The following is a 22,526-nucleotide window of genomic DNA, read 5'->3' on the forward strand; positions in this document are numbered from 1 at the left end:
TGTTAAAGTATTGCTATTTTAATTTCAACATTTGCCTTATCAAAAGTACAAAAAGGCGAGACATATCTCTGTGTTAACATTTTATTTTTTCTCTTTTCCTCATTAGGGTTCCTTGGCAACTTTGTTTGATTTTCACTAGAGGAAAGGGGTGTGGCATTGCACAGGATCCTGTCTTTCAATACTATTAAACCGGTAGCATTATCATATCAAATATGTTCTGAAGTAGAGTCACTAATATAAGAGTGTGTAGAAAGGCGTGGTACGCTTTGTGCTTGTTTTTAGTAACAACGATCTTTCTTTTATACGGTATTGTTGTTTATTATTATGTTACTAATTCTTGTGTTTTATTGTATATTATACCGTTATAGTAAAAATAAGTGCTTTCCTGTATTGATTTATATTTTACGTACTTTTATGTACCCTTTGTTGTTCTGCTGATCGAGATTAGGATGGGGATCTGGTCTAAAAAGATTGTTTTATTGTACATAGCGTGCGCCTTTGCCCCGCTGTGTGTTTTTTTGCATGCTCGGGATTGATGGCATAGTTGGTGGTTATCTTTTTATGTTTCTTGGCGTTTTTGTCGTTTATATAGAAGTATGTTTGATGGAAGATCTTTGATAGTCTCTGTTACAACTTTTCTATCATACTCAGCCCGACGATTCAGTGATTGACATACTGTAATGACACCTGCACGTCTATTGTAGAAGAACGTTTACTGACCTCAATATATATCTGTTGTTGTTTTCTCGGCTGATTGCTGTCTCATTGACGTATATCTCACAGCTCTTTTTATTTTAGGTAGAGAGACCGGTCTACGTAATGTTATTCGAGGCCATGCGACACATAATAGAAAAACAACCTACAATAAAAATAAAACTACCCTGAGATGCCAACATACGATCTTGAACAATGATAAAGTTTAAATATTCTAGTCATCCGAGTCTATACAAGAACGTGTACGTTAGGCTAAAATCACGGTATGGGGCCCAGAGTTCAACCCGGCTTTAGGTGGGAGTTCATGTTGCTAAACCTTTAACTTTCTGCGTAGCATTTTGTGGACTCAATTATTTGTCTTTCTTCGACTTGTCGTTTTTTAAGTATTGCTTCTTGGTATCAACCCTTAGGTAATTAAACTTTTTTGTTATTTCAAAAGTTTACCACAGAAGCGTAGAACCTTAAACCTGGTAGGTGTGTTAAGTTTAAATAAAACCAAACGAATATAGTTTGTTATATTAGATACAACAGTAGTTTACCAATGTTCAAATCTCATAAGTCCATTAAGAATATACAAATCAAGGTCGTGAAAACCATACAAATTGACGGAATTTCACGAACTCGAAAGGGAGCGAGACCGGATGCGTCGAAAGGGTAAGCGTCTCCTGCTTTACGTGCTTCACGTGTCACGGAATCCATGCTAAGCAAAATGCCACAATCGGAAAAAAATATGCCATTGCTGCACGCATTTGCAGCCCCCAGAATTATTGTAAGTTTCCATTTCTACACTGTAGAAACATGAGCCTCCATTGTATTAACTGTCGAACGCGGAAAGAGACCATATATAGCTCATTTGCAAACTACTATAGAGTGAACGATATTCACACTTGAACCACTTAACTAGATTATACCATAGATGTGAAAACTTCAATATCGTTTAACAAATTGTCTTAAATATCGTTTTACAAATTGTCTCTCAGAAACACAAGAGTACGGTATGTACGAAACTCAGGTATCAAACACCTAATGTATTACTAAATAGAAAAATAGAATAAAGTGTGAAATCATTTCCACGAAAATATTGCATACTCATGATCAGAGCGGCTAGAACTATCAATTTGCAGAAAAAACAAACAAAATCAGCAAAAAAAAGATAGCTAACATTATTTTTAGCTTAATCTAATGAGTACATTTAGAAAAGCTCTTAAAAACTTAATATTATGAGTGACATTTTTCTGCAATTAAAAAAAAATAATCTTTTACTCTGGTTGTCTTCTGTTCTGTAAATTTTGTTTCATGAAATTGTAGTTATATTGAAAAAAGGTTTTGTGAATGAACAATCTTATTGGAGCTATTTCTAATATCCTGAAGTCATCCACGATTTCGACCTCAAAGAATCATTTAAAATGTAACTAAAATAGATTTCATAAGTAACAACGTAGAGCAACGATCTTTAATAATAATAAAAATGACGCAACGAATGAAATGTATTCTTTTGAAAGTAAAGTAATTAATTGAATTGTGTCAACTCTTCGAAATAGACAATATGATAACTTACAAAAAAGATAAAAATATATATTCATTGTAAATAAAGTACGTTAGAAGACGTTGTGTATGTGACTTAATTTTGGTGTACTTTAATTATTCCTTAATTGATACCACATGGGAGAACAATCTGTATTTCAACACAATATTGAGGCTGCGATATTTCGGCCCTTTTCGTTCATGTGACAGAAGGGGAACCAATCGGCAAACTCTTCAGATTTCGATACTCTACATTGTGTACATTAAATTTGTTAGTTTTGCCGAAACGTGAACAGAATGTCGTGCAAACAGTTATGCATTACACTGGTAGCAATTTGTTCGTCCCTTTTAGTGATAGTTGTAGTTAGAACTCTCACTTTGGTCCCCAGAAAAGATGTTGTCATAGCATGTAAAACAGCTGATTCCGATTTTATCAAGCTAACTGACCAGATACTGAAAAGGTTTCAAAAAGCATTACAGATTGACACAATATCCTTTAAACGAGGAGAATATAACAGAGACCAACTTCTTCTCCTAGGCTCACACTTACAGAAAAGTAAGAATGAATCTATTACATGTATTACTGATTACTATTAGGTTATAGTGTGCTACAGAATTATGAAGTTGTAATCAATGCATCATCCTTTCGTATAATTATAGGAATGCTAGTCGTTTCGTAACTAGGTTGATTTGTAACTGAGACGTTTCATACCTGGTGTAATTATACAAATGTATATGGTTTTAAAGTGTGTCTCTATTAGTTTTGTCTTAATTAAACAGTTAAAGACAATATATATAAATTAATTCACTAGTTTTGTCTCTGGAAGTGTAGATCTCTTAGAAATGTCTATATATTGAAGCCAGAATAAATTTCTTGTGTTTTTTTCATATAATACAGGAAATAATTTAAATAAACTAAAAGTAATTTATTTATCACAGACACAGTTCTGCAAACTTGATATATACTTTATTGAAAAATGATCAAAGTATGCATCAAATAATAACTGTTTTAAATTATTTAATTCTTGGCTAATTGGTGATTATGCCTGGTGTTGAACCTTAATGGTTTTATGACAGCTATTGACAAGTGATTATAAGTAATAAGGTGTCAAGTGATTAAGTAGAGGATCAAAAATGGCACACGACCTGAAAAAAATAATTATTATCTACATTTTTTTCACTTTGACATTCAATTGCATAACCGTCCTCCTTTTTCACCCGGCTTGGGACCGGCGTTGGCACAGTTCAAGTTTTTTTTTTTTTTTTGTAAATCGTCTTCCTTTAGAACATTAACTTATTCATTTTTTTTTCTTTCTTTGCGATTCATCATTATGTTGTCCTTTGTTAATGTTATATATATCAATAAGTCTTTTTATATTTTTAATCAAAATATTTATTCAACATTTCTTCCATAACAAACAACTCATATCATGATACATGTATATTGTTATAAGGTTACGAAACGTCTCAGTTACAAAACAACCTAGTTAGCTACGAATCGACTAGGTACGAAACGACCAGGTTACGAAACGACCTGCACCCGTAATTAGCAGTTGAGTAGTCATCTTCAACTTCTTTGGTCTCTTCAAGGGTCTGGAGTTAAAAGAGGTTTTCATGTAAGGTTGCTGGGTTGGGGTTCAAATCAGAAAAAACGCTCTTGACTCCGAATTTCTGAAGGGATGTTGTATACCTGGAGATATTACGGTAGTCTAACTGGTTGAGTCAGGAAAGATCGTCTTTGGCTCATTCAGTAATGGCACTGCCTTTAGATCCAGAGATTGATGGTTCGAATGGGTACAAGTCAAACCAGCACCTGGTCAAATCGGCACCCATAGAAAAAGTCAAATCGGCACCTGGTGAAATCGGCATCTAGTCAAATCAGCACCTATTTAAAGTCAATTCGGCATCCAATAATATTTGATATAATATATATATATAAATAATTCTAAAAATGTATAAATGATCTTTCTATTTATAATTATTTTTGGGGTTGGATTTTATCATTCATTACATCTTTAAAAATAAATTAAAAAATTTATTGTTTAAAGTTTTCTCATGATCATCGCTAGTGGTTGGCAACTATGGTCATATCCAAATTAACAGTCAGGGATACTACTAAACATTAGAAGGATTATTGATTCAAGTTTAATTGGCATTAAGTAAATAGGTTGAAACCAAGGGTAGGTATAGTAACTATACAAATCCTTGTTGAAGCCAAATCTTCTTCATACTTTTTTGATAGTTTAAATTTTTGGATAACATTAAATCACCTGGCCTAATCATGCTAATAGTCCATTTGCCAATTTATACCTGTTTGATTCTGTTAATACACACTTTTAACACAAATTGTTTCCAATTGTCAGTGAACATATTTACACTTTTGGTATTTAGCTGAATGTTGTCGTCTCAGAATGACCTTAGATCTGTCTCCAAGTTACTTGTCCAGCAACAATCACTTTTTAATTATGACGTCTTATTTTTTCAGTTGTGATGTCAAATTTGTGTGATTTTAAGCGATGGACAAATTTGCATACTATTGTTAATACATCTATTGTAGACTGGTTCTATAGTGGAATAAATGGGCTGCTGCCCATGAAAAGGATGATAAGTTGATAATGATATAGGCATTTTAACCAGATTTAGTGAAAACTTGATAACTACTGGTATCAAAAGTTTTTAGTTTAACAAAACATAAGATTAATTAAAAATCATTTTAAAACTTAAACAAGTTAAGGTTACACACATTAAACACAGATAAATTTGCTATTTCTGCTAGCTCTTCATTGTCAATGAAAATTTAAGTCCCTCCCAAGGGAGACAACTAAAAATAGATCTCTAATTACAGGGTCAATTTCAGGAATTGGCTAGTAGACTATTAGCCTGTGTGAGCTAACATTGCCATTACTTCATGTGCTTGACATTCTTTATATTAAAAAAAAAGGAATTGTGGTATGATTGCCAACGATACAAATACCCATAATGTATATTCTGGTATATAAGCCTGAATTGACAAAATGTGAAACAAATCAAACAAGAAAAAACAAACAGCCGGATTTATGACAAAACAAGAAACACAAACAAAATTGACAGACCGCAATCAAAGACAGACTCTTTGGTTGGGACATGCACTATAGAATGTGTCTGGGGTTTAAGATGTCTGTGAAAGGTGAACACTCTTCCAACCTGGGACAGTGGTGTAACAGCACAATATTAGAACAGACTGTAAAAATCAGTTTGAAATGGCTTGACTCAACAGATAAGCAGGAAGCACAAAAAAACAAAAGACTAAATAACCAAAGAAACAATCTAAGAAAGCTAGTTGAAAGACAATTACAACTAATAAATAAATCATGCTCACCCAAACTGCAATGCAAAATTTAAGTACATATGATTGTTTCAACTGTACAATATATAGGACCATAAGTTTTCACAACTGCATAGCAATACATTTTAAAAGAGAGTCAAAAGGACATTCAAACTTTAAGTATAAGTTTAACTGACAATGTCACGGCTTAAAAAGAAAAAGTCAAACATATAAACAAGTTATGTTTTAATTTAAAACATTTAATCAATGTAAGTACTGATAATTAATCAATGTAAGTACTGATAAAAACAATCTTACTACAGTGTAAAATTGATTTAACCTGTAAAAATAAGCTTTTCAAGGATCATTGTGTTTAAATCGATTGTACTGGTATCTAAAGGATCCAGTAGGTTCAATAAGGCCCTAATATAACCCCTATTTCCAGCTAGAATTTAAAATTAAGATTTATAGACCCAATGTCACAATGAATCAGCTTAAACAATGACTTGATAGGAAATAGCTTTTTTTGTTGAAAATTTTTCATATTTTCAGATGCGGTCTTTTCAGGATGTCACAAATCATACAAATAGCGCATATTTTGATTTTCCACCAAAATTCAATGAAACAGGTCAACTGTTATTGAATTTCAGGACTTGGAACATAAAGCACATGGGTTGATAAAAAAGATATATTCTAACATTATGTTTGTTAGACTTATTATTCAGGGCTAAATATACAGGCCAATAACCTTGTCTTTTTTTTTCTCAGAATTTCAGGATTTCCTGAATATATTGAACAAAATGTAAAAAGTAAAAAAAAATATGAAAAGCTACTGACCTCGAACTTGGGATTGCTTTCATGACCTAGAGTTTGTGTGTGCGATAGTGATTATAGTCTCATATAGACAATTAATTTTTGTCAGATTTGAAATGAAAATTTTTTCTTAAAATTAACAAAAATGATATTTATATGACTTCATTATTTTTTTCAGGTTTTCCAGTTGTTCATTCATCTCCATTAGTGAAGTTAGACATTATAGCAAACTACAGCAGACTGTATACAATATCTGGATCAAACACAAGTTTAACTCCATACTTATTAACAGCACATTTAGATGTTGTGCCAGCTATTGCTGAAGAATGGGAATTACCTCCCTTTGAAGCACAAATTAAGGATGAATTTATATATGCAAGAGGAGCTATTGATTTTAAGCAAGGAATTATGGTAAGCATGATTAAAGGTAAATTTCAGAGATTCTTGCAGTAATGTCTCATATTACAAATACTGTAATTCTTTCATAACTGAAATATGTTTACAAGTGATCAGAATATCTTGTTTAATGCTGCTACAAATCCATGAGCTTACCTCAAGTTGGTTGTCTGCAGTTATATTTGTATGTCTTTTAGGGATTTGGTATTCATCTTTGATAGTCCCTTGTTGTTTATTTACAACTTATTTAGACTTGGAGTGATTTAGAGGTTGATATATTTTATAGACACCTGTTTATTTTTATAGAAGAAGATACATGTATGTTGAACTGTCTTATTGATTCAATAATCAAAACTTCTTTTTATTTGTCTCTAAAATTAAAGAAATAGTACATTTTTTCTTTCAAAATTTGTACTGATACAAATATTTCATGCAGTTTCAGGCTTTATCAGTGATTTTTATAGGGCCCTGCATTGAAGATGTGATAGTACTGTTGCTCTTTGTATGGTCATTTATGTCCACAAAGTTTTGGAGTAGACATTCCAAAGTAATTTTTCATTTGGATGACATGTTTTTATTTAGACAGTAAGCATTCCTTAGGAAATCAATTGGTCTCCTCTTCTTGTTCTGTTATTCATATGGGGTAGACTTTATACATGAACTTCTCAGGAAAATGAAAAGAAGTTAGCATAATCCTTTAACTTTGAGTTCCACTATATAGATGACATCATCTCACTGAATAATTAAAATTTTTAAAGCTATGTTGATCACATCTATCCCGTTGATCATGTTGATACTAAAATGAATAAAACCGCAGATGTGTTTGTTATGTTATGAGGTAAAGGTTAAGTGTTGTAACTTTGCTGCTGATCTGAAATTATAATTGGCTTCCAGTGGAGGTCAATGTTTACATTGAAGCCAAGTCGCAATTAGATTATAGTTTCATTTTCTGGATCAGATGAAGTGAAAGGATATCAAAACATGTAGAAATGATCTTTAGAAGGTACTTGCAAGGTGTTATATATATCACCCTAGCTCAAATGACACAATGATTGAGGTATGATGAGATTATAGGAGTATAATACTTATTTTTTTTATATTTAAGGGTATATTAGAAGCTTTAGAATACTTACTATCCAAAGGATTCAAACCAAACAGATCATTTTACATTGCATTTGGACATGATGAAGAAGTAAGTCGTGATCAGTTAAGTAGAACCATATACTCTGCCAGTTGTTAAATTATCAATAAACAATGACTGATATTAAAACAAATTGGGTTCCATGATGCTGAGGTAGGCATACATGATAGTACTTTCACCAGGGTGGGGATAAAGGATGCTGAGATAGGCATAAGTAATGAAATTTTCACCAGGGTGAGGATTTAGAATGCTGAGTTAGGCATAAGTGATAATACCTTTTCCAGGTTATCTCTGATGCAGAGTAAGGCACAATTATCTATGTCATTACCAGAATTTAAGCTACCCTGAAAAGAGAGTAAGGCGGCTAAGGCCCAATAATTCATTTTAATTAAATACTTTGGCAGCAGTATCACCATGCTTAGTGCTCTTGATAAATCCACTTTTGATAAATCCAATTTCACAGCTTCTCACATCAGATGTCAGATTTGACCAGTAGAAGATTCAGGTGGGTGCCACCATAAAAAAGAATAAAACCATCAGTTATGACATAAAACATGCAAAAAAAAAGCATGAACATGTCCTCTAACCTTAAATCCTGGATCCGTGTCTTTGACCTGACCTTATTAAAAGTTGTGTTACTGAACATATAATATTAAAACTATCATTTTTAGACTAATAATTCATCAAGTCTATACGTTTGTATTTGGTTAGTTATTGTTTTGATTGTGGAAATCACACAAACACAATCTGATTAATCGATTCTTCGATTTTCCGAAAAAAAATAATAATGTTAAACAATATTTAAGTGCTTGACAGGAACCTTATCTATTGCAATATTGCAATACTATGCAGAAAATTGACAATCTTCACTAAAATAATTTCCTGTACACAAATTACATCATAGACAAACTTCAAAATATTTTATAAAAGATTTATTCAACTTAACTTTGCCTAGCATTATCAATACTGAAACTTACATACAAATGGGTGTAATATTGTGATAAGAATCTGAGATTGATTAATGATAATATTTGATAGGTGACTGGTGTTGATGGAGCTCGAGCAATCAGTCAAGAACTACAATACAGAGGACTTAAGCAGGTAGAATTTTTATTAGATGAAGGACTGGCAGTTTTAAATGGTTTTATTCCAGGAATAAAAAAGACTGTAGCATTGTAAGTTTTGGTTATGTTTATTGTAATATTTCATTTACAGTTCCGACTGTTTCACAGAGCAAATAAATACATAGCATAAAAGTTTTTGACTACTGAGCATCTTGTACTAAAACATAGTGGTATCGAAAGGATAGAAACACTAGACTTGGACAATGAAATCATATTCTGACAACTGATAATTAGCTGTCAAATTCATGTTCACCGATTTGACTCAAATTCTCACATTTGATTTATAACATACTAAAATGTTTATATCGAAATTACAAAAATTCTCAAAGAAATAATTAAAAATGCATGGACTCGATAATATGTATCAGCATTTCTTGTATATTTTAGTCTAGACGTCATCTAATTAACCATTGAGATGACCACTGAATACTTGAAACTAAAAGAATCTTATATTTATCTAAATCGTAGCTAATGCCCCTTTAATATAATAGGCTTAATTATCAGAGGTTTAATCATTAAAACTTCCAACTGTATTGTTTTTCATTAGTTTACATGTGTAGTGCCATAATTATCGGAAACAGTACTAAAAATGCATACACTGCATGGTTCTGTGTAGATTATTCATAGTTTTTATTTGGCAAATTTTGTAGAACTGCCACCAACATAATTGGCTAAACAGTATTCCCTATAAAATAGTGTTGTCAACAATTAACCGATTAACTGTCAGAAGGACTGAACATCGAATACAAGAAATGCTTACTAGTTAACCGGACCTTTTTTCAATTTTAATAGATTTGATATAAATGTGTATTGAAATCATTAATGAATTTTGTTCAATTTTAAAATGATCATCGTGGTAATTAATTTAACAGATCAATGGTCCAGTATATTGATTGCTATTGTTATGTTTGAACACATAACATTGATTAAAAACAACTTGTCAATCAGCTAGGGGCTAGATCTTAAGTAAACATAATTAGCATACATGTATTTTGAACAGTTGTAGGCCGGCTAAAATTTTTTCGATTTACTACATTATTTCATTTTTGGTTTAATTTTGCATACACATACATCTAAATACCGGTATGTCAACGCCATTGTCCATGGCTTTGTAATACTTAAATCAAATAAAAAATTGTGAAATGCAAAACAACATGAATGGAATAAATGAAAACTGGGTGGAAAGAGTAACACGCTTAATCATCTCAAATTGAAACACTCAACATTATCTTCTGAAAAATCAGAGAAAATGAAACAATCAAAGGTTTCAGACATTGTCAATTTGACGAGATCAAGAATATTTTTATCTTCCCAATCTGAAGTTATTACAAACTACAGGGTCAAATTTTACCTAACTTGGCCAAATCATCATTGGTGTATCTAGTTTAAAAAATATGTCTGATGACACCGCCTGCCAAACAACATTGCTAAAAATAGAACATAGGGGTAAAGTGCAAGTTTTCTCTATTATCTTGAAAACGGCTATAAACAGAGAAAATCTGACAGTGGCAGAAATGATCAGATTGTTGACTTCTACCTACTGTACATTTACATCATAATTGTCAGACAACTTCATATAGGAGTTAAAGCCCTTAAATGACGAATTTTAGCTTTTTTTTTTTCATTTTTGCCTATTATCTTGAAAACAAGATCAAGAGAAACTTTAAATGGCCAAATGATCAGCATGTTAGGATCTACAAATAAAGTCAATCATTAGATAACTCCTTGTATCAGATTTTACCCTTAATGAAGATTTTTAATATTTTTTAGCATTTTGTCTAATATCTTAAAAAACTATGATAGAAAGATAGAAACTTTAAAAAACCAAACTGATCAGCAAGGCAACCCTACAAATAAGTCTAATGGCTGAAATCTTCAAAAGACTCTTTATTGGAGTTATTGCTCTTACAAGACGATTTTTACCAATTTTCAGTGTTTTTGCCCATTTTCTTGAAAACTATAACAGATAGATATACACTTTAAATAGCAAAAATGATTAGCAAGACAATATCTTCAAATTAGACAACATGGCCAAAATCGTCTGCCAAAATAGCAAATATTATCGGAGCATCTTGTCTATTTTGATTTACCATAAGATAGTGAATGTAATAGAAGCATTTAGACTATTTAAATTTACCATTTGTGGGATTAAAAAAACCTATAGTCTAGGTACATTATATCTATTTACAGAATTGGTATTGGAGAGAAAGGTTTTTTGACTTTGAAGTTATATGTGAAGGGTGAAGCGGGCCATTCTTCTATGCCACTAAAGCAAACAGCCATTGGAATTTTGGCAAAAGCTGTTTCCAAGTAAGATGGTTTGATATGGTATTAACTATAGATATATATACATATTATCATCAGATAAAAGAGAAATATCCCTAATCATTGATATGAGTACATTTTCCCATAATACATATAGGAGTTTTCAAAAATACAGCAAGAGTACAACAGATCTAGACTTCTTGAGGCACCAACATCCAACTATTACAAAGTCAAACAATCAACAAAGTTTAAGCAGAAACAATCCCTTTTCCTCCGATTATTAGGCTAAAATCAATACTATTTACTCGTTTAAATTACTGTAAATTCAGAAATTATTGCGTGCATTTATTATTGCGATTTATGAAGAATGGACAATAATGCGAGATTAATTATTGCGATTTAAGGAAATTCTGCATACAGATGCATATATCAGATATCAGAATGCGAGTTCTAATTATTGCGATACTAACCCAGTCGCAATATTCGCATTAATAAAAACCTCGCCATAATTTCTGAATTTACAGTAACAAAATATTCCTATTTTTTGCAGGGGAACAGTCACATTCTTTAAAAGGGGGTTGTAATATTTGATCCTGATTCTCATTTTTGAAGAAAAAATTGTTTTACTAGACATAAGAGAGAAAACAAATATTCTAAAAAAATTGTTATGAATAATCTACTCTTCAGTGATAAAGATGTTGTGAAACAAGAGAAAAAGCATAGCACCCCTTTATATAGCTTATATGATAAATTACTTACAAAGTGACATGTATTTTTCATACATCTTAACAACTCATTTGCTTCTTATTTCATTTCTGTAACATTTATACTGTAACTGGACAGTGATTTTAAACGTTATCTCACTTCAACGTGATCATGGTGATCGGCAAAATAGGATACAATTCCTGAATATAAGTCAGATAATACATATTTTAAAGTTTTTCACGTCCTATAACACTCCTAGTGGTGTCCGAATTGCCCAAAGAAAGACCACATGACAGTCGGTCTTTCATTTGCCCAATCCTGACCCCCCTCGGTGTTATACAACAAGAAACACCTTAAAATATGCATCATCTATAACAGAATATAATTATTAAATGTGATTTCCAAAATAAATTATGGAAATACATGTACTTTTCCAAAAGTTTTCTACAATTAGATTTACAATGACATCAGGATATTTGACAGAACATTTCAGTTATGTTACATTTTTACACAACCGCAAAAGTTTGCGGCTGTATAATGGAATGACAATGTTGCGTCATCCGAAGACATTTGGATTTCAGACAATAACTTGAGTATAAGTGTATAGATCTAACCGTTTAGGAATAAGGGGCCAAAAACGATACTTTTCTTATACTTTGTATGAGTTGCTTATTTCTTGACCAATTCCAATAGGGTCTAATTCAAAGTCTGAAATTCTTGGGAGTCTTTAATATGCTGAAATTAATCGTGTACTTAGATTTTGAATTTTGGGCCCCATTATCAAATTGGTCCACATTGAGGTCCAAAGGGTTCAAAATCAAACTTTGTTTGATTTCATCATAAATTGAATTCTTGGTTTTTATACGACCGCAAAAAAATTTTGTGGTCGTATATTGGTATGACGTTGACGTCGTCGTCATCGTCGTCGTCGTCGTCGTCGTCGTCGTCCGGCGTCGTCGTCCGAATACATATTGGTTTTCGCACTCTAACTTTAGTTTAAGTGAATGGATCTTTTTGAAATTTGACCATAAGGTTAAATACCACAAAAGGAAGGTTGGGATTGATTTTGGGGGTTATGGTACCAACAGTTAAGGAATTAGGGGCCAAAAAGGGGCCAAAAATGAGCATTTTCTAGTTTCCAGACAATAACTGTGGAACGGTGTATGGATCTCTCTGAAATTATACTACAAGTTTCCATACCACAAAGGGATGGTTAGGATTTGCTTTGGGGGGTTATGGCTCAAACCGTTTAGGAATTAGGGGCAAAAAAGGGGGAAAAACAAGGTTGTCCTGGTTAATGGACAAATACTTTAGTACAAAACATAATTTAAAGCAGTGTAAGGGAGATAAATCAAATACATCATTGAAATTATCTCCCTTACACTGCTTTTAAATTATGTATAAAGTAATGGTTAATGAACAATAAAGATAATCTAAAACAGTGTAAGGGAGGTAATCCAAATACAACGTTTTGGTTACTTCCCTTACTCTGCTTTTAAATTATGTTTAAAGAAATGCATATTTATAAAGGAAGACCAGTAAAAATATCTGCAAATGTTTTCATCTGTTTTTTTTACAAAAAAATCCATATGAAAGATTTGACACTATATTTTTATTAATTCTATTATAAAATAGATTAAGTTAGCACTATGGTAAATTTAAATGGGTAATTATGGTTGCCAACTCCATTGGAAATTTGAATTGAGATTATGACCATATCTTGAGGGAAAGAATTTTTTTGGGGGAAAAAGGGGGGGGGGGGATAAAAAGAAATTGTGGGGGGCCAATTTTTTCTCATTTCAGATTTCAGAAATTAAAAAGAATTATTCTTCAAATATTATTTTTTTTTCAAATTTCAAATATTGAAAAATTTCAAGAAGTAATCTTTAATTGCACAGTATGGCGCATTAGATTTGTAAAATCTTTGATCACATTTATTTATTTGTTATGCCGAATCTAACAGTGTATTTAGATTTTTAATTTTGGGTCCAGTTTTCAAATTGGTCTACATTAATGTCCAAAGGGTCCAAAATTAAACTTTGTTTGATTTTAGCAAAAATTGAATATATGAGGTTCTTTGATATGCTGAATCTAAACATGTATTTAGATTTTTGATTTTTGGCCCAGTTTTCAAGTTGGTCCAAATTGGGGTCCAAAATTAAACTTTGTTTGATTTCAACAAAAATTGAATATATGGGGTTCTTTGATATGCTGAATCTAACCATGTATTTAGATTTTTTATTTGTGGACCTGGTTATCTAATTGGTTCATATTGAGGTCAAAAGGGTCCAAAATTAAACTTTGTTTGATTTCATCTAAAATTGAATTATTGGGGTTCTTTGATATTCCAAATCTAACCGTGTATTTAGGTTCTTAATTTTGGGTCCTGTTTTTTAAATTGGTCTACATTGAGGTCCAAAGGGTCCAAAATTAAACTAAGTTTGATTTTAACAAAAATTGAATTCTTGGGGTTCTTTGATTTGCTGAATCTAAACATGTGTTTAGATTTTTGATTATGGGCCCAGTTTTCAAGTTGGTCCAAGATAGGGTCCAGTATTTAAACTTTGTTTGATTTCAACAAAAATTGAATATATGGGGTTCTTTGATATGCTGAATCTAAAATGTATTTAGATTTTTGATTATGGGCCCAGTTTTCAAGTTGGTCCAAATTGGGGTCCAAAATTAAACTTTGTATGATTTCAACAAAAATTGAATATATGATGTTCTTTGATATGCTGAATCTAACCATGTATTTAGATTTTTTATTTGTAGGCCCCGCTATCAAATTGGTTCATATTGAGGTCAAAAGGGTCCAAAATTAAACTTTGTTTGATTTCATCGAAAATTGATTTATTGGGGTTCTTTGATATGCCAAATCTAACCGTGTTTTTAGATTTTTAATTTGGGTCCCGTTTTTTAAATTGGTCTTCATTGAGGTCCAAAGGGTCCAAAATTTAACTTAGTTTGATTTTAACAAAAATTGAATTCTTGGGGTTCTTTGATATGCTGAATCTAAACATGTATTTAGATTTTTGATTATGGGCCCAGTTTTCAAGTTGGTCCAAGTTGGGGTCCAAAATTAAACTTTTTTTGATTTCAACAAAAATTGAATATATGGGGTTCTTTGATATGCTGAATCTAACCATGAATTTAGAATTTTTATTTGTGGGCCCGCTATCAAATTGGTTCATATTGAGGTCAAAAGGGTCCAAAATTAAACTTTGTTTGATTTCATCAAAAATTGAATTATTGGGGTTCTTTGATATTCCAAATCTAACCGTGTATTTAGATTTTTAATTTTAAGTCCCGTTTTTTAAATTGGTCTACATTAAGGTCCAAAGGGTCCAAAATTAAACTTAGTTTGATTTTAGCAAAAATTGAATTCTTGGGGTTCTTTGATATGCTGAATCTAAACATGTGTTTAGATTTTTGATTATGGGCCCAGTTTTCAAGTTTGTCCAAGTTGGGGTCCAAAATTAAACTTTGTTTGATTTTAACAAAAATTGAATATATGGTGTTCTTTGATATGCTGAATCTAACCATGTATTTTGATTTTGGACATTGGACCATAATAGGTAAATTAAAAAAATTCAAGTTCTTAGACCACATTCTTTCTGTGTCAGAAACCTATGCTGTGTCAAATATTTAATAACAATCCAAATTCAGAGCTGTATCAAGCTTGAATGTTGTGTCCATACTTGCCCCAACTGTTCAGGGTTCGACCTCTGCGGTCGTATCAAGCTGCGCCCCAGCGAAGCATTTTATTTTTGATATGCTGAATCTAACCATGTATTTAGATTGGGGATATTGGACCATAATAGGTAAATGTCCAATTTCAAATTTTCAAGTTCTTAGACCACAATCATTCTGTGTCAGAAATCTATGCTGTGTCAAATATTAAATCCCAATCCAAATTCAGAGCTGTATCAAGATTGAATGTTGTGTCCATACTTACCCCAACTGTTCAGGGTTCAACCTCCGCGGTCATACCAAGTTGCGCCCTGCTGAGCATTTTATCTTATACTTATATCTATTATAATTGTAGGATAGAAGATAATCCACTGCCAAGTATGTTAGGGTATGGACCAGAGAAAGAAATGTTAGAACATTTGGCACATGAGGTATATTATTGTGTAATGAGATAATAAAGGCTGGGACGATAAAAGTTGGAAAAGCCTTGAATTTGGCAACACCACTAAAATAAGTTATCAGAAAAACACTTAATAAACCTAATAATTTTGATCCTCAGAAATATCTTTTAAGCATTTTACTAGCAACAGATTTATAAATATATAAAAGATCAATTCTCTAAATTACATGTATCAATCATGGTAAGGTACCAGTTTTTGTGGATGTTGTGGATAAACCAGAATTTTAAATGATCAGCAAAGTATAAATTTTCTATATGCTTGTATTGAGACTTTGTCAAATCCAGCAAACCAATTGCAAATATTAGCAAAAATACAATTTTTCCTCAATCCACAAAAATTGGAGCACACTAAAATAAATTAATCCACAGTAGGTGTATTTCTTTATAAAAATAATTGTAGATCCAGCTATGAATAATTCAAATTTTTTTTTGTATGATATTTAGTATTTTGTAGATGCCACTAGCAGCCAGGATTGTTATGTCTAACTTGTGGTTGTTTGGACCTATTGTTTCTTGGTAAGTATTTGTAAGGTTCAGGTATCACAAGCTTGTAGATTTATAAGTTATCAGTATTTCCTGTTATTACATTTTCCTCTCCCAATTAATCGGCATTGTAAACAAGCAAAGATTTGAACTTATTTGCAATTTTTGAGTTGTATTCCTCTGGCTGTATGTCAGAGTGGGGAAACAAATGATCAAAATAGACGAATTATCATATTAAAAAAGGTTCTTGCACTGCATAAGAAGAAAAGTGTGACTGATTGAAATCAACAATATGGATTTCACATGCCTTTTGCAAAGTCTGCAATATAATCCCTTTTGGTATTCTGAGTGATTTTCTGATTTGGCCATCCTCTGAGGGATTATCTGCCATAGAGACTGCAGCATTGATTGATAACTATGGCCTGAATGACATTTCAATGCATGCAAGGACTGTTTACTTCATCAGAAGTCCTTTATAAGTCATAACACCAACAAATCTGTCAATAACTTAGCAAAGAACTGTTCATAAGACATTTTCATTGCTTTGAGTTTAATCAGACTATTAAAATATAAATCAATTTAATACATGTCAATGAAGTGTGCTTACTTTGATACAATTTGAGTTGCAGTGCCACCATATTGAAAGTAGCTTATATAGACATTACACTTATTGTTACAGATCCTAACAGTGTTGTCATTCTTGTTATTGAATTATAAAAAGTATCATCTATAATTTTTTACAAGGAATCAGATAAATGTCTACATTTATAAATGGTAAAAGTCAACAGTCACTTATTCCTCAATTTATATCAATTTTGCCTTTCTTGAGTTATGTCCCTTTGTAAATTGAAAAATTGCAAAATTTGCCGTATATTTTCAAGCAGGGGCATCTGTATCTCATGGTCACATCCTATTTTTATTCACATAAAAATGCAAGTTCAAGAATCATGCAAATAAAAAGAAGAAAAGGTTTGTTAGCTCATCATCAGTATACCATAAGAAAAAAGAAGAGATATGACACTATTTCTTGAGTAAAAAACAGTGCATGCAAAAACACGGCGAAAAATTGTAACCTTTAAAAATGTTGTCACGCATTACTTCATTTTTTTGAAAATGAAATTGTGAATATAATGAATTTTAAAAATCTTATTACATGTATATCTTTACCGTTTTGGGAGTAGATAGTTTTATTATCAGTTTTTCAAAATGAGGCCCTTTGTTGAATTTTCTCAATGTAATGCCAAATAAGGTACTTTTAAATATTGCATCAACTCTTAGGGGGGTACCTTTCTCCTTTCTCCCGCCCCTTTCTCCCGCCCCCTTTCTCACCCCTTTTCTCCTTTCTCCCACCCCCTTTTTCTTGTCTCCCGACCTCAAATATGAAAAAAACTAATGTTTGGAAATCTCGTTTTAATAAAAATCGATCAATTTGTTGCCTTTTTTGATAACTAGTCCCTGTCTTGTCCTTTCACAAGATAAAAGTGTTGTTTCTTCTGCTTCAAGAACCTCAATATTATTTTCACTGACTGTTAAGCTGTCTGTTTGCATTGACTTTGCAACTGAGTTTGATGCACGCCGTTTCCCGATGATTTTTTTTTAAAGCAGAAATCCAAATGCTGCTAAATAAGAAGAAAATAATATCTGTTATTGGACTGTTTAGAAGAAATTCGATATGATTTCGGAAGTATACCTCATGAGGATAGGCCTACGTATACATGACCATAACCGAAACACCTCGTTTAGTAAAAGAAACACAGACCAGATCTGGATTTCTATTCTAAAAATACACACACACAATAATTATACTACAAGCATGGAAATGTGAATGTCTTAAAAAGATATGAAAATAAATTCTGAAAAATGTATTCCACAACAAGAAATATGTATCATATGCTGAGTTTACCAGCTCCAAATGACTCTAAATATATGCACATAGAAAATGGAATTAATTACGAAGGATTATAATAAGATATACTGGATCGGTCCTGGACCTGATTGATTTTAATATAGGTTCAAGTTAATTTACGCTTCGGTGTACAGGAATGGTTGTATTTTTTTTTGTTTGAGCTGGACATGCTGTACAGGTACAGATGATGAAAAATGCACCATTTCATAAAACGGTGAGTCAAAACGATTCATAAATGATTAACAAAGGTGTCTTTTTGGGGATGGACACATTGCTGACATGACTCCATGAGCGTCGGAAAAAGTCAGAGGGTATTTACGATCTTTAAAAGAGATTTTATAACAAGTACATATACAAGTATGTATGTTAAATAAAAGTGTTGTAAATGGAGATATGGGAGATCCAATAAGACTGCAACTGGCCAAGTAACGACACACAAAAACCAAAGACATCTAGATAACACAGGACAAATGCAGGATGGACGAGAATTTTTATACTGCTAATTTGTAGATTTAGAAAAAATAATTTGGTCTCTTGAATTTGAAAGTTAATAAGTATATTTACTATAGTAAGTATAAAATCTATTAAATGATAACATCACACGTTCACAACATTAGTCATATTAATTATAATACAAACATATGTCAATCTCGTAAGGTACAAATTTGTTAGTCTTTAAACAACTCGTATTTCAGAAGAAAACTCAAACCATTATGAAATAAGGAGATGTAGTGCCTATGAGACATCTTTCTATCAAAGACAATATTATGTTTTGTCACAAAATGCCTTATAAAATAGACCATCACCAGATACGCTTAATATATATTTTGGTCCCGGAAGCATACTGTTTTACCCGTGTCCATATGACCGCCCGTCCCTGACTTGGTATATATAACTGAGGGTTTATTCAGTTTATTTCTTATTGCTAAGTTTTTAAGATTCAACTTTAAATTATGTACCAGGTGTTAGTATATATACCAAAAGTGCGCATATTGTCAGGATTTTTGTTTGTTTTTTGTTTTAAATGTCAGGTTGCTTAATTTGGCATTTTGAAAATATATAAATGCACGCAGAATACATAGCCCTGCTTACTCCTTCTACGACTACATGTACAATTTCAAGCTTGAACTTTTATATTTGCGCTGAGTGTTTTACTTATATAGATAGTGCATATATATTCTCAGGATTTTATATTGTATAATTTTTCACGACTGACAGAATGTTGAACTTGTCTTTTTAAGTGAAATTTTGAATACAATTTGTAAGGTGCCTTTATATATTATCAAAATGTTAAAATGAGCAAACTCATTAAAAAAAATCCCACGTTTACAAACTTTACACCATACAGTATACTTGATTAAGAATATGTACCTTTCCTAAAAAAAACGTCATGTGATATGCAGAAGCGTCATCCCTTTCTGTCAAATTCTTTGCATATCGGTCAACTTTGACGCAATTTATCTAAAAAACAGGGATGGTAACATGTTTGTTTCTATAAATGCACGGATTCAGAATACAATCATTGATATTCTGTTAGTTTTTAGTCTTTCTCCGTATATAAGAGATCATTATGATTGAATAAGTGACAACGCTTGGCGTATTTATGAGGTCGTTTTCATTAAGCCTACTATGACATTTATTAGCACTTTCTTCAAGCTTTGTATTATCTAATTTAATAAAATAATCAATTTCCGACTCACTTTTATTATTTTTTTATAAACATTTTTGTCTCCCTTATCTACCCCCTTTTCTCCTTTCTCCCGCCCCTTCTCTCCTTTCTCCCGCCCCCTCTCTCCTTTCTCCCACCCCTTCTCTCCCTGTCTCCCTTTTCCCTGTCCGCCCCCTCATAAAGAGACTGAAAGGAGACATCAAATTAACTTTGTATGTACTTGATAATTTGAAATGCAGATGTCCTTGATTTTGTTATATTTGATTCTTGTTATTTTCAGGGTTTTTTCACAGAAACCACCAACAAATGCTATTATTAGAACTGTGACATCAGTAACTATGTTTAATGGAGGAGTCAAGGTAAAAAGATAATAGTCTAAAAATAGTTAAAAGAACCAGATGTGATATGGGCATTGTTTGGTCTATTTTTTGTCTTGCCACTATGATATAGTGGGCAAGACTGAGGCATTCTGTTTCCTGTGGCAGTGGTGGAGTCAACAATTTGTTAAAGTTTGTGATTATTTTATAGTAGCATAAGCATATCTTAAATGGAGATTATTTCTGTCCTTGTCTATTGACTTTGAAACTTTTGCATAGCTTGCATGTTTAAGTTTGTAATGAGGTCAGTTTTAGATGAACCACTTATATTTTATATCCAGTTGTATTAGAATTTGCACATCTCATTTCCATGGAGATATTTTAGCCCCACCCCCTTAATCATGGTTCATTGACTTTGGAACTTTTGCATAGTTTACATGTCAAAAGTTTGTGATAAGGTCAGTTAAAGGGGAACCACTTTTAAAAAATCAATGATATTTGATGTGCAGTTGTATCAACATTAGCACATCTAATATCGATTGAGATTATTTGGCTTTATTATAACACCTCAGTCATGGTCTATTGATTTTGAAACTTTTGTATATTTTTACATTCTAAAGTTTGTGATTAGGTCAGTTTAACTTTGATTTAAATTTCAACACAATCAAGAGATATCTCTGTGTCAACAGTTTTTAGCTCACCTGGCCCGAAGGGCCAAGTGAGCTTTTCTCATCACTTGGCGTCCGTCATCGTCGTCGTCGTTGTCTGTTGTCGTTAGCTTTTTACAAAAATCTTCTCCTCTGAAACCACTGGGCCAAATTTAACCAAACTTGGCCACAATCATCATTAGGGTATCTAGTTTAAAAAATGTGTCCGATGACCCAGCCAACCAACCAAGATGGCCGCCATGGCTAAAAATAGAACATAGGGGTAAAATGTAGATTTTGGCTTATATCTCTGAAATCAAAGCATTTATAGTAAATTTGACAGGGTAAAACTGATTATCAGGTCAAGATCTATCTGCCCTGAAATTTTCAGACAAATCTGACAACCTGTTGTTAGGTTGCTGCCCCTGAATTGGTAATTTTAAGGAAATTTTGCAGTTTTTGGTTATTATCTTGAATATTATTATAGATAGAGACAAACTGTAAACAGCAATAATGTTCAGCAAAGTAAGATCTACAAATAAGTTATCATGACCAAAATTGTCAGTCGACCCCTTTAGGAGTTATTGCCCTTAATAGTCAATTTTTAACAATTTTTCGTAAATTTTTGTAATCTTTTACAAAAATCTTCTTCTCTGAAACTACTGAGACAAATTTAACCATATTTGGCCATAATCATTATTAGGGTATCTAGTTTAAAAAATTTGTCTGATGACCCCGCCTTCCAACCATCATGGCCGACTTGGATAAAAATAGAACATAGGGGTAAAATGCAGTTTTTGGTTTATATCTCTGAAACTAAAGCATTTAGAGCAAATCTGACAGGTGGCAAAAATGTTCATCAGATTTAGATTTATCTGCCCTGAAATTTTCAGATGAATCCGACAACACGTTGTTGGGTTGCTGCCCCTGAGTTAGTAATTTTAGAAAAATTTTGCAGTTTTTTGTTATTATCTTAGATATCATTATAATATCTAATATCTAATACTATTAATTATGATTTTAACCTTATTTTACATGATTTACCAAAGCATCAGTAAATACAGGTGAGCGACACAGGCTCTTGAGAGCCTCTAGTTTTTTATTTGTACTTTTCTTTTAAGGGTAGAATAAAACTTAGCATCAAAAACAGACAATTCAGCAATTATGATTAGAATATAGAAAAGCCACTTAGTTGTACTTGAGAATTTTCATTGATTTCGATATTAACCCAAATTTTTTCGAGCTCATCTGGCCTGAAAGAGAGAGCTATTGTCATCATTTAGCATGAGTGAACTAGTGCATTTATTTGCGTTCATAGTCCTCTGGGTGTCATATGTTTTGACAGGTTGGATTTAAATCATATTCTCT

At 32.1% G+C, this 22,526-nt stretch overlaps 1 protein-coding gene across 2 annotated transcripts in view; it reads left to right on the plus strand.

Moving 5' to 3' along the window:
- Window positions 1-2,447: 2,447 nt before the first annotated feature.
- Window positions 2,448-22,526, plus strand: part of LOC127724371 (N-fatty-acyl-amino acid synthase/hydrolase PM20D1.2-like) — a 35,901-nt gene continuing 15,822 nt past the window's right edge. For both annotated transcript variants that reach the window (XM_052231334.1, XM_052231328.1), the window contains exons 1-8: window positions 2,448-2,794; window positions 6,534-6,766; window positions 7,857-7,943; window positions 8,931-9,067; window positions 11,207-11,326; window positions 16,032-16,107; window positions 16,591-16,652; window positions 20,475-20,553. In XM_052231334.1, coding sequence (XP_052087294.1) covers window positions 2,536-2,794; window positions 6,534-6,766; window positions 7,857-7,943; window positions 8,931-9,067; window positions 11,207-11,326; window positions 16,032-16,107; window positions 16,591-16,652; window positions 20,475-20,553 — 1,053 coding nt within the window. In that variant the 5' untranslated portion in view covers window positions 2,448-2,535. The remainder of the gene's footprint in view (window positions 2,795-6,533; window positions 6,767-7,856; window positions 7,944-8,930; window positions 9,068-11,206; window positions 11,327-16,031; window positions 16,108-16,590; window positions 16,653-20,474; window positions 20,554-22,526) is intronic.

Source organism: Mytilus californianus, unplaced genomic scaffold (genome assembly GCF_021869535.1).
Source record: "Mytilus californianus isolate M0D057914Y unplaced genomic scaffold, xbMytCali1.0.p SCAF_1, whole genome shotgun sequence".
Lineage (NCBI taxonomy): Eukaryota > Metazoa > Mollusca > Bivalvia > Mytilida > Mytilidae > Mytilus > Mytilus californianus.